The sequence below is a fragment of the Chanos chanos genome, chromosome 10 (genome assembly GCF_902362185.1).
Source record: "Chanos chanos chromosome 10, fChaCha1.1, whole genome shotgun sequence".
Lineage (NCBI taxonomy): Eukaryota > Metazoa > Chordata > Actinopteri > Gonorynchiformes > Chanidae > Chanos > Chanos chanos.
In genome coordinates this window covers 7,028,329-7,040,840 of record NC_044504.1, presented here as the reverse complement: position 1 = coordinate 7,040,840, position 12,512 = coordinate 7,028,329, and the positions used below count along the sequence as shown (strand labels likewise).

At 41.8% G+C, this 12,512-nt stretch overlaps 2 protein-coding genes across 2 annotated transcripts in view; both read left to right on the top strand.

Annotated features, from left to right (window-relative positions):
• Nucleotides 1-3,332, top strand: part of acvr1c (activin A receptor type 1C) — a 13,244-nt gene extending 9,912 nt beyond the window's left edge. The window contains exons 5-8 of the mRNA XM_030785829.1: nt 1-34; nt 584-708; nt 2,329-2,459; nt 3,031-3,332. The exon at nt 1-34 is cut by the window's left edge and continues 123 nt beyond it. Of these exons, the coding sequence (XP_030641689.1) occupies nt 1-34; nt 584-708; nt 2,329-2,459; nt 3,031-3,156 (416 nt within the window). The 3' untranslated portion in view covers nt 3,157-3,332. The remainder of the gene's footprint in view (nt 35-583; nt 709-2,328; nt 2,460-3,030) is intronic.
• A 2,503-nt stretch (nt 3,333-5,835) lies between these two features.
• cytip (cytohesin 1 interacting protein) lies at nt 5,836-11,784 on the top strand. Its single transcript, XM_030786632.1, has 9 exons — nt 5,836-5,855; nt 8,556-8,724; nt 9,230-9,279; nt 9,420-9,474; nt 9,671-9,773; nt 9,895-9,988; nt 10,278-10,344; nt 10,937-11,003; nt 11,348-11,784. The coding sequence occupies exons 1-9, from the start codon at nt 5,836-5,838 to the stop codon at nt 11,782-11,784; spliced, it is 1,062 nt and encodes a 353-aa protein (XP_030642492.1).
• The last annotated feature ends 728 nt before the right edge of the window (nt 11,785-12,512 follow it).

Here is a 12,512-nt window from a genome sequence, read left to right as displayed (position 1 = left end):
ACATCCCATCCAATAACAGAGTGGGGACCAAGAGGTGAGGGCCTCTCAGTTTCAGTGTTCACTTTTTTAGTTTTCAGCAATTAAAAAAGATCTTCACATCTCAGTGCTCTAAACTTTACCACAGTCTAACTTTACTTCAGTTTGACTTTTTGGGATTTTATTTATGGAAATGTATCAGCCTTTTTTTTTTTTACATTTTAAAACAGTTTCAGACTTAAAAAAAATGTAGTAAGTAAAGGCAATAAGAGAAGCAAATTGAAAACAAAGATGTAAATTTTTTTGGCTGTGCTGGTGAGGTGGGCAGTTTTTTTTTAAACCGTCCTTCGTGTCTGTTCCAGATAGACAGATGGCCAGTCGCTCTCCATTACTGAATTTTTTTCAGAATTGCCGTTTATAGCCTGCCATATGCTCTACCTTAGAATACAGGGATGAGCTCTGTGTGTGTGTGTGTGTGTGTGCGTGTATGTGTGTGCATGAACGTTCAGTGAACCCTGGATATGTTCCCTGTGTAAAACAACAGATGTGTCAGTACGTGGTGTCAGAGCTCGCTTAATTGGCGGCTAATGAATTGATCCTCCTGCAGGTACATGGCTCCTGAAATACTGGATGACTCAATCAACATGAACAGCTTTGAGTCCTTCAAACGAGCTGACATTTATTCCCTTGGCCTCGTCTTCTGGGAACTGGCGAGGAGATGTTCTGTACGAGGTGAGCACCTTCATGTGAAATAACAAAATAATGTGTCCCATGCACCTCCAGCTGACATGACACAATCGACTGATTCTTTTGAAAGTTAAGTACTTTATTGATCACACACATGCTAGGAGCAGTGTGCAATGAAATTTAGCCTCTTCATTTGGCCCCTCCTATACCCCAATGTTAGGAACAGTGAGCACAAACACACTAGAAGCAGTGAGCACACACACACACACTAGGAGCAGTGGGCACACACACACTAGGAGCAGTGAGCACACACACAACCCACAGTAGGAGCTAGGAGCAGTGGATAGCTGCAATGCAACACCTGAGGACCAAATCCAGTTCTTTTTGCTAGTGCCTTGGTCAAGTCACTGACAGGAATGTTAATCCTAACATACATGTCTTTGATGGTGGGAGGAAACCGGAGCACCCGGCAGAAACCCACGCAAACACGGGGAGAACATGCAAACTCCACACAGAAAGGACCTGGGATGGCTGAGATTCGAACCCAGGACATTCTTGCTGTGAGGCAACAGTGCTAAGTGGAATTGACTTGTAGTGTTCTGGGGCCTATACTATGAAGCAAGTTCAACATACCCAGGGTACCTTTTTGTTAGCTGGCTTGACAAATCCTAGCAACCGCAGCCACGCAAAAGCGATGTCACGACAGTGGTTATCAACTCGTTAAGCCAACCCAGGTTTTTTCCAATCTAGCTATGAGCGTGTGCACGTAAAAGGGGCGGTGTTGGCACCAGATGACCAATCACAAACATGGAGAGGTCTAGCGCCACATATCTCACCCTATGAAAGGAGTAGGCAGCATTTAAGATACAACAGTACATAGGGTCTACATTATTCATAGATCACATAGTCAGCTTGAGTTATTGTCTACCTGCTATTTCATAAAAGCCCTGTTTTATTGACTGCGTGGGCAAGTGGTCTGGTAGCACGACAAACGCATCAAGTAGCTGTGTTAGACCAACAGCCACCTTGCGAATTGCACGGATGACCGTGTTCTTGCTTGCATTCTCTGCGTCAACCACAGCATACATAAAAGTGCCTGTTGCAGAAAAAACGTGAGGCAATGCATACAGTCTGTGGGACTGTTAGCGTGCGACTTCGACAAAGATAAGCAGTTCCCTCCACATAGAATCTATATCTTTCACATAGATGTTCGTCAGGGAAAGCCAAAGGGTTTTGTCTGTCTCTGAAAACTCTGGCTTTCCCAAGAGACCCTCTCACTGTCCACGCACCACGTGATCATCGGGGAATGGTGAATCCATTTTCCAAGAGCATCGATTGGTCATTAGGCGGTGCTTTTATACGTTTTGATCTTCTTTGATCTCGAACGTAACCTCCTCCATAGGTGTGCAGCATGAGTTACCATGGCGAAGTACCCTGGTAAAAAGTGAACCACCGTCATGACACTGAAAACCCACTGAAAAAACCACTTCAAGTTAAACCTGAAGTTACCTCGCTAACCCCAAAATCCTGCTTCGTAGTACTGGCCCCTGGTCTGAACCATGCTGAATTGAATCGAGCTGAAACGGGCAGAATTGAACTGAACTGAATTGACTTTGACTTGACGTGAATTGAATTGAATTGAATTGAATTGAATTGAATTTCTAGGAATCCATGAAGATTTCCAGTTGCCTTACTATGACGTGGTGCCTTCAGACCCTTCAGTGGAGGATATGAGGAAAGTGGTGTGTGATCAGAAAGTGAGACCGAACATTCCAAACCAGTGGCAAAGCTGTGAGGTATGTGTGTGTGTGTGTATATGTGTCTAATGATCCTGCAACACAAACATGACATGTACAGTGCAGTTGGTATATAGGAGGGGTGTAAGAGTACACCATACTTATAGTTCTTGACATGTCCTGGTTTTGGTTTCATGGTTTGAAGCGTTTTTGGGTGCAGTGGGAGAAAAAAAACTAAAAGTATTAATGTGCTGACCGGCAAACAGCAGCTGGGTCCGCTTTCCCAAACTTAAATCACCCATTAGGATAAGAATTGCAATTCAGATTTTTAGCACTTATAGTGCTTTAGCCATGGACTTAAACCTGTTTTATGGTTTGTTTTGTCTGCTAAAGTGTTCTCTTTTGCATTATGACTGTATTACTTGTAATTGCCCACTGGGTCGGCACCTATTGCACAACTGTCTTGCCATGTAGGGGTCTCCTCTCTCTGTGGTCCCTCTCAAGATTTCTTCCATTTTTTCCCTATTAGACTCCCCTTGAGACTTTAAACGGTGATATCGGGCTCTAAATAAACCTTGTTGTTGTTGTTGTTGTTGTTGTTGAGAGATTGTGTTGTCTCTGGCTGTGGCAGGCACTGAGAGTGATGGGTAAACTCATGCGGGAGTGCTGGTACGCCAACGCTGCCGCCAGACTCACGGCTCTACGCGTCAAGAAGACCATCTCTCAAGTCACTGTGGTAAAGGACATCAAAGACTAGCCTAGCTCACCACTGAAAGGAAACTGACGACCTTTCCCACACGCCGACAGTGACTCAGACTCAGCCCCCCTGCTTTTGTTTGCAATGCCAAAGATGATGGAGTTACTAAAGGAACTTTATGGGGATGTAAGCTAATGGATTCTCTGTTTCTCTCCTGTTAGGCAGAGATGTACAGATTCAGTGCTACCTCAAATCTTTTCTTTTTCTTTTTTTTTTTTTTTCTCCAGAGTGCCAAAACGCTTTGAGTTGCACATCTTAATGCTTTGTGCCATGAATGTTCTTCTTAGTGTCATGTAGCAGTATGGATTTGTAATGTTACCGAGCAATGCTCTGGCCACAAGGCCTTGGATTTGTGATTTGTGGTCTATTAAATAGTGACTGGGTTACTATTGACGAAAGTCACTGCGTAGCAAAGATGCAGCCGGCGGGTTTGAAGCCCCGCGCACGCACTTACTCAAAATGATTTTATATAGCACGCTGAAAGCACACTCCTGAGATCACGTGAAGGACCAATTGTTTAGCAGTTCTTTCAAAAAAACAAAAGAAAATGTATCTTTTTAAAATGGCCGTATAAAAAAAGGTTTTCGAGTGATGTTCAGCAGCAAACTGTGCTCTGCAGAATAAAAACAGATTTAAACGGAAATTTGCTTAGTCAAAGTACTACAAAAATGTTCCTGTTTTATTTTTATTTTTTTTTCCATACAGTTCTTGATCTCAGAGTAGTTGACACTGTCAGAGGTGTGTATGTCACCTTTAAGTTACTTCCTGTACTGCTCTCATAGCTTTTTCCATTTTGACTGTATGGAGAAGCACAGCTGCCTGTAACGGGGAAGAGGCATCGTATGACTAAAGATTTATGCTGAACATTAAAACAAGCACTGCAAACTTGTCTATCGAATATGTGCAATATGGAAAAAACAAAAAAGCAGAAAAAAAACATACTGCATTTGAAAGAGCTAAAGATGCCAATATGAAAACAGTCCATGTAGCACAGCATAGTACAGACCTAGAGTTACGTGAATAATCCTCTTTTAAGACAATCAAAATACAAATGTACATTGTGTTGCGTTGTACAGCAGTTGCATCACACTGCAGAATTATTAATAAGTTTAATGTATCTGAGCTGTAGGTATCTATACACTGCTGTGTGTATTGTGGAGAAATGCCATTGTATTAACTAACCACAGGCTTTTTTTTCTCAATGGCTTGTAATACTACAGCTCAGCAAACCCTGTCTGGAGCTTAAGCGTGTGTGTGTGTGTGTGTGTGTGTATGTGTGTGTGTGTGTGAGTGTGCGTGTGTATGTGTGTGTGTGTGTTTGTGTGTGTGTGAGAGAGAGAGAGAGAGAGAGGGAGAGAGAGTTAAAGACGGATTTTCACAGGATCCAGTGAGAACGGTTCTGACGTTGAGCTGTGTGACATTGTTAGTCCATTATGCGTGAACTGTAATGCCATTGCAAATAAAGGCTGTTGAAACGTTGCCATAACAGGTTTAGAGGAAGGTGTGCAGGAGCTAAATCTGGATAGCGTGCCATGTACGCTGTGCTTTGTCTGCCTGTCTCCTACACCAAAGCATTGAACTGCTATTCAAACCGCAACATATCTGGCTTTTTGCCCTAGCACCAAGAAACGGTGCCAAGCACTGTTTTTTTTTTTTCCTCTAACACAGCTCTCACTGACTAAAAAGTAAAACCCCTTTCTGACACTTTATTTTTTTCAAACAACTGCCATTCCTGTGAACTCTAGCTGTCTCAGTCGGAAGGATGCTAGCATGAATGATTATGGGATTGTTTTGTTGTGATACTGAGTTTGCCTGAGTTTATAGTGCTGTCGCTTCACATATCAGTATGGATGTCACCACTCATTTAATTTCTCTCTGCGTTTTGTCATGTCTAAAAATGTGTCAACAAAGACTTCACTAATATTCAAGCCCTATTTTGGATTTTGCTTTACATTCTGTGTCCTCAATAACTGTGCATTGGTATCATAATACAACTTGCACACGCACACACACACACACACACACACACACATACACACACGCACTTGTATGTGTGTACAGTGTGACATGAGAGTACCTATGGTTACACTGTACTCCTATGTAAAATATCAAAATGTCGATATGTATTGTAAATAGTTCAATTCAGTTTAACAGTGTAACAGTCTATTCAACTGCATATAATACCTTAAAATGTTACTCTAAACATATTAGGGACACAAGACAGAAAGTTGGGCCTGAATGTTGTCTCTCTGAATGATTGGTATCAACTTTTAGAGTGTGTGTTTAATGAAAGTTAAACAGAAATCTCTGTGGATGCTGCACTGCTTGGCCATGACGGTGTGTGTGCGTGTGTGTGTGTGTGTCTGTGTGTGTGTGCGTGAGAGAGAGGGAGAGAGAGAGAGAGAGAATGAATGTGTGTGTTTGTGTGTTTTTATGTGAATAAGACTATGCATAGCTACTACTGTTGTCATGACATATGCATGATCAACAGAGCACACCCGTCCGCCTGTAATTGGCATTCTCTGGAAACTGTCTGCCCTGAATGTTTAAATTCAGTATGCACCGATGCGTCCGTGATACACTTCGCTGTGTTTGCGTGGTCCTGTAGAGAGGATACAAGAACTTCTCATTTTTAACCGCATCCTAAAAATATTATATGTTATATTTTTCAGTTCAGTTATGGAGCAGATCTTTGTCAGGTGCCTGCCTGTAGCCCCGCTTATGAAGATGTCTGTACATTTGTGATTTCTTTTTTTATTATTATTATTATTACTTTTATGTTTTGTTTTTTTCTTTTGGAGGTGGGTGGGTGAGTGGGTGGGTAGGGGCAGCATTTTCATGATTGTAACTCATTCCAAAGAAGCAATTTCGCCATTTGTTTTGAAGGCACAACATTTTGCTAATGTCCTGTGAGATGCCGTGAGGAGTGCATTGTGCAGTTTGCAGATGTGTGTAGACTTTGCTTGCTTTCCTGAGGACGGTGTAAAACTGAAGTCCATACTCTGTGTTATGTTGTGGCTTCAGATATGAGTGTCTTTTGTCATACAACATTGTACTATTTGTCAGTCATCTACTTTATTTATTGTGTTCAAATGTGAACTGTGACTCAATAAACTATTTTTCATTGGTTTGCAATGTCCATTTCCTTTTTGTTATGCCTATAGGGACATTAGTATTGTATTATGATGAATACAACACCTGCGTGTTTCTTTGAGTTGTGTGTTAAATTGTTTAGATATGAAGCTATTAAAAAAATGGGAACAGATTTATAAAGTATTAGAAAACTTCACTCACCTAAGATGACCGAAAGTTCAGGATATGTTCCGAAGTGAAAGGAACATGTTGTTGTTAACCCTTCCACATCCTCACAATGAGTCAACTCGATACCTCTAAATAGATTCAAAGTGCTAGTTTGGCAGTTGTGGCTGCCTTTACCGTTATAAAAAGCGCGGTCTCTTAACTCAGCTCTTTGTCTGATAAGATGTGACTCACATATCTCTAGTCTGCTGGTCTCATCGGTGTTTGTTTGTTAGAATTTGAATACACTCCAGTGACTTGGCTAACGTGTGGTTTGTTTCCCTGAATCAGTTAAGATTTACCTCGAATTCTTTGAATGACCTGAAACGTGTCAGCAGAGCACATTAAGAGCTTGGAATGACTCAAAAGAAACTAATGGTGGTTCTCACATCTCAAAATGAATAGAGGGACACGCTCAGCTTCAGAATTGAAGGGATAGACTGCTTTAGCAACTAGCTTATCCTTGCAAAACTGCAGGGACGGATCAGCAATTCAATGCCCAGTGACATAATAAATAATCCAACACAGTATCTCTATTGCAGTCTGTTCCTGTGTTACCAAGAACTAATCTCAAGGCTTCACAGTCATCAAAATAACCTGTGGAGGAATGCAGTGACTAGCAGTTTATTATCACAAATCAGAAAAATGATTAAAGCTGAATGTCTCCTAAATCATTCCGTACGTACCCCTAGCCCTTTTCCACACGCCTTCCCTCGTTAACATTTCTTATTCTGCTCGATGGCTTGACAATTAGCCAAAACGAAAAAAAAGAAAAAAAAGAGATGCAAAGAGCCCAAAGGGGAGCAAGAGAGAGAGAGAGAGAGAGAGAGAGGGGGGAACGGATTAGGAAAGACCAGTCCAAAGCATGTATTGCCTCAGACATAATCCACGTCATTTAACTCCGTGATACTCAACTGCAGCATATGATCTGGTTGTTGTTTTTTTTCTTTCTTTTGGAGCTCTTACACTCACATAATTATAAATCAGACCTCCAGACAGTCCCAGGACAGCCCAGAGACAAGCAGTGCGTGGGGTTGGGTGGGTCTGGTTAGTGGAGCAGAGGGGATGTAAGTGAGGCAATGGCTTCCTGTGGGGCTATCCAGTCATACAGGGACTGAGTGCAAAGAGGGAAAAAAAAGGAAAAGAATACTGACCACTTTATTTAAGGGCACTGGATAGATTTCCATATCTTTCTCTCCCCTCTGGAGCCATGCTGAGTGATTTGTATTAGATTATGCGTTTACAGATTTATCAATGTCTGTTGTTTGGGAGTTAAAGAACACACTATCGAATGAAGACAATAATATGTCGCTGACACAAAAGATGCCTTTGACTGAATGGCACACTCTTGGTTGGTTTTCGGAGCGTGCTTCTGACCTCAAATGTGGGCCTGGTTTTCTTTACGATTCCTCTATTTTTACACAAACCTGAGAACAGAAGTTTTCCTCCTCTAGTTCTATGAACCGAAAGCCAGGCAGGCAGGCGGAGGAAACAGGTGATGGTGGTTGGGTTGCCCGCAGACATGTTATCTGCTCATGCATGCTTTCTTTCAGACAGTAAAACCCCATAAATCAGATTTCTTATGCCACACACAGAAAACATTCTCTGAAAGGCAAAGGAAACTCAGCACCTCAGCAAGGTCTAAAGGACAGATTCACAGAGGGGAAGGGAGTAAAGAGTGAGAGAGAGAGAGAGAGAGAGAGAGAGAGAGAGAGAGAGAGAGAGAGAGGGAGAGAGAGAGAGAGAGGGCAACAGGGTGAGAGAGAAGGAGTGTAAGATGGAGACAGAGTGAGAGAATGCGTGAGAGAGTGTGAGAGTGAGAAAGAGGGTGACAGAGTGAGAGAGAGAGAGAGAGCGTTAGTGAGAAATAGCGTGAGAGTGTGTGTGTGTGTGTGAGAGAGAGAGAGAGCGAGCATGAGAGAGAGAGAGAGAGAGAGCGAGAGAGAGCGAGCAGCAAACAGGTCGCTCTGAGATCACATGGTGTGGATTTCCGCTTTGACACATTTACTCTCCAAACCATAATCAAACAGGTCACACAAGCGACCAACTGACTGACTGACTGACTGCTATGATGCTGTGAATGAACAGACCATTTCAATCAGATCCACCATGAGCTTTAAAGGACTCGTGCACCAGGGCAGCCTGGATAACTTCATTCAGCAAGATTCTTTTAAAAAGAAGAAGCTTCCATGGCGACGATGCTCCATGAACGACAGACAACTGAAAAACAGAGACAACACGTCTGCGGGGTCACTGCGGGGACGCAAACAGGTGCATACTAAACATTTATCGTGCAAATTCAAATATGGATTATCATTTAGTTGCAATGTTATGTCTTTGTCATGAGGAACCGCGAGAGGTTTATTTTGGTTTTCTTGCAGGCGTTAGAAAGATGTGTAGAAATCATCGCATTTGCATATAAGTCATTACACTCTTGCTTGCAAATGCGGATTTTGGCTCTTTAATCTGAAACGGAGTTGTTATGCAACTACTAATCTCGGATTCATAATTACATACATTAATAGGATTTTTGCTAGGTCACTAGTCCTTTTTTTGCATTTGCATAAAAAGATAGGATGCGATCCACTTTTCAAAGAATACTTAAGAATATTGTTTATAATGCTTTGCAAACGAACAAGGTGTGGCAATCCAAACAAAACAAACAAAAATTAAAATAAATTTTAATAACACATAATGCACATTGCTTAATGTTTTTTTTTTTCTTTCTGTGCGAGTTTAAATGCTCTTACTAAACTAGGTCATGTTAAAATTGTAGGTGAATAGAACGCGCTCAAACTCCCTGGTGGATTACTCTGACCCACAGAGGTAAGTACACGGTCACTATATCTGATTAAATGCTCTGCTTTCCAACATTTGTTTATTTCTAAAGTGCATCTTTTAAAAAAAGCAAAACAAAACAAAAAAAAAAACTGATGCGTTATTTGTGATTTTTCTGCTCTACATAGGACGACATTACATCTTGAAAAGCAAGACAATGAGGTTTTTGGATTTGAAGTTCAGGTGAGTTGCAAAATTACAACACTTAATTTATTTCCAGGATTATTACCTTTGAATGCAAATAGCACACAAGACTGTTTACAAACTGCAACTTTCCTGTGTACTGCCATTCCTCTTTTATGTGGTGAGTTAACAGCCCCCCCCCCCCCCCCCCCCCGCCTCTCTCTCTCTCCCTCTCCCTCCCTTTCTTTCTTTCTAGACATATGGTTTGCAGTTGACGAACACAGACATGGTGGAAATGTGTACATTTGTATGCAGTGTGAAGGCTGGCAGTGCGGCAGAAATGGCAGGTTTGACCTCTGGTGAGCAGAGCATAGACCACATCCTCTCAGACCAGTTGCCCTACTTATCTGACCTTTTACATTTTTTCTTCTCAAGCAAACACGTTTAACTCTCTCTCTCTCTCTCTTTGTCTCTCTCTAGGTGATATTATCGTCACTATAAATGGAGTCAGCATTGAGGGCTCCAGTCACCAACATATTATTGACCTGATTCGAAACTCCAAAAATGTGTTAAAGTAAGTAAGGCAGGTATTAAAATCCCACACTGTTTCAGGGGTCAGCAGTAGACTATGTTCTTCATTTACAAGGGAACAAATACATGTGATAACAGTCAGGGAAGTGACTGAACAATCAGGCAATAAACAGACAATAAACACACACACACACACAGAAAGAGAGAGAGAGTGAGAGAGAGTCAGATCTAAATAATTATGAAGATCTTTCAAATGTGATTTTTTTTTTTAAGTCTATCTTATTTACATTATGTGTGTCGTGACTGTCATCTCATGATCTGTGTGTCTGTAGGATGGAGACAGTCAGTGGCAGTGTGGTGAAAAGGATTGAGCTCGAGAAGAAGATGCACTTACTCAAGGTGTGTTTATATGTGCGTGCCTGTGGTGTGTGTCTGTGTGCACGCACCTACGTGTCAGCATGCAGATCTTAACTTAGTTTCTCAAAAACCACTAAAGACAGGTGAAGATATGTGGTATTTCAGGTGCAGCAAATATCTATACGTTTAAGTTCCTCTATACACCTCTGCACCTCTGGCACAAGAATTTCCTTCCTTCATTCTGGATGAATAAAGTTCTATGTTATGCTATGTTATGTTATCTTATCTTAAGTTTATCTTCAAGTGACATGAGTGACTTATAGCCAGTAGGCGATTTGTAGGGGGATGAGGGGGGATGCCATCCCCCTTGTTAGCAAAATGACCAAAATGCATCCATCTGGTTAACCTGTCATCCCCTTAAATACTCTATGGAGTAGTCTCAGTGACCACTGGGCCATCCCCCGTTAAAAAATAACAAATCGCCTACTGCCTGTTGCGCTAACTGTATTCAGTACAGTATCCGCTTGTCAGAGCAACACAAATGGCTTAAAAAAATTAAAAAAAAAAAAAATTCTGATCAGAACTCACGTGATCTTCAAAAATTTGTCAGTGACACATTTTTCTCACTATACAGCAAACCCTGCGAGAGAAATGGGTGGAGTTGCAGAAGCTAACACAGCAGGAAAAACTTCTTACTCGAGGTGAGAGCAACGAGCCAGCTGTAAAACCACTGAACTTCCTCCCTAAGCGTAGATACAGCCATTCAGTTTAGAGAAATTGTATTTGTGAGAATGTGAACAAAAGTGATTAACCATTTGGGGGAGTTCCACTGCATACTTCAAGCTACCAGTACGGCAAAGCAGAGTGTGAACATGCCGAGGTCATCGCTCTTCTACAGGAAATCAGTCGAGACCTCTGAAATTTGACGTCTTTACATTGACGTCTTTTACTTACAAAAACAAAATACAAAATAACAATTTACGGCAGTCAAAAGAGAAAAAAAAGACAAGACCATGATATAAATCTAGTCTTCTCTAATCCCCAGGTAACCAAAATAACATAACATCCCGGTATCCTTCTGTGGAGTCCCTCATGTCGCTAGCCTCGCCAACGGTGCGACCTAGCCACAGATTCTCCAGCGACAGCAGCTGTCGCAGCCTCATGACAGACGATAGCGAGGATTGGGTATCCATATCGTCCGAGTTCGAAGATGGGAGCCCCTTCAGTCCCGTAGAATCCGTCTGTTTCTTCCCCAAAGAGCTCCAGGATGCCCGGCCGCCTCTTACCCGCACCTCCAGTATTAGCATGGCTAGCAGAAGTGGTTCGCTCTCCCCATCGCTGGATAACGCCAGACCATTATCCATGTTCGGAACACTCCCCAGACGAGGCAGGAAAGGGAGCGTCCGTAAACACATTCTAAAATTCATTCCTGGACTCCATCACTCTGTGGAAGAGGAGGAAAACACCCGAGTTCCCGAATAAATATCACTCAGTAGTGTGACATTTCCTCAAGACTGTTATGGTTGCTCGAGAAACGTCTCATCAGCATTACGAACTCAAGAACGCACAAATGCGTTGAATGAGTGATTTCCATTTGGACGGCCATATGTAGTAACTGACAGACTGAATAGTTGTTTTCAGGTATTCTCACGTTTCTAAACCTCTATTAGCATTACAGAGTGAGTTGATTAAGTACTGTATGAGGAACAACGCATTAAGCATGTTCAGTCCTGACAGGGACTGGTGCACTGTGTTTATTTTCAGATTGCTCGTTTCCAGGGGAAGAACAGGTGCATCATTACGATGAGAGAAACCATCGTAGTTTCACTTTTCATGGTTAAGTTGACAGCTCCTGGGACCGCACAGATTATGATCCAACAACACGTTAAAAATGTGCAACTAAATAACCGCTGGACATTTACACAGATAACACCTTAAGAGAGATTTGCAGTGCAGTTTGATTTTGGAAAGCTTTGTGTGTAGTTCAAAAAAAAAGGAAAAAAAAAAGAATTTTAGAAGCTTGTTGAATAACACCTTGTGTTACAGAGTAACACATAAATCAAACAGGAGCCAAATATTCACATTGCATTTTATGATATACTGAAATGATGCACAGGTGCACACATAAGAAAAAAAAAGAGCACTCTCCATCCCACCCCAATGATAACATGCTAATTCTACCAGACACTGTTTGTATCTGAGCGGCCATT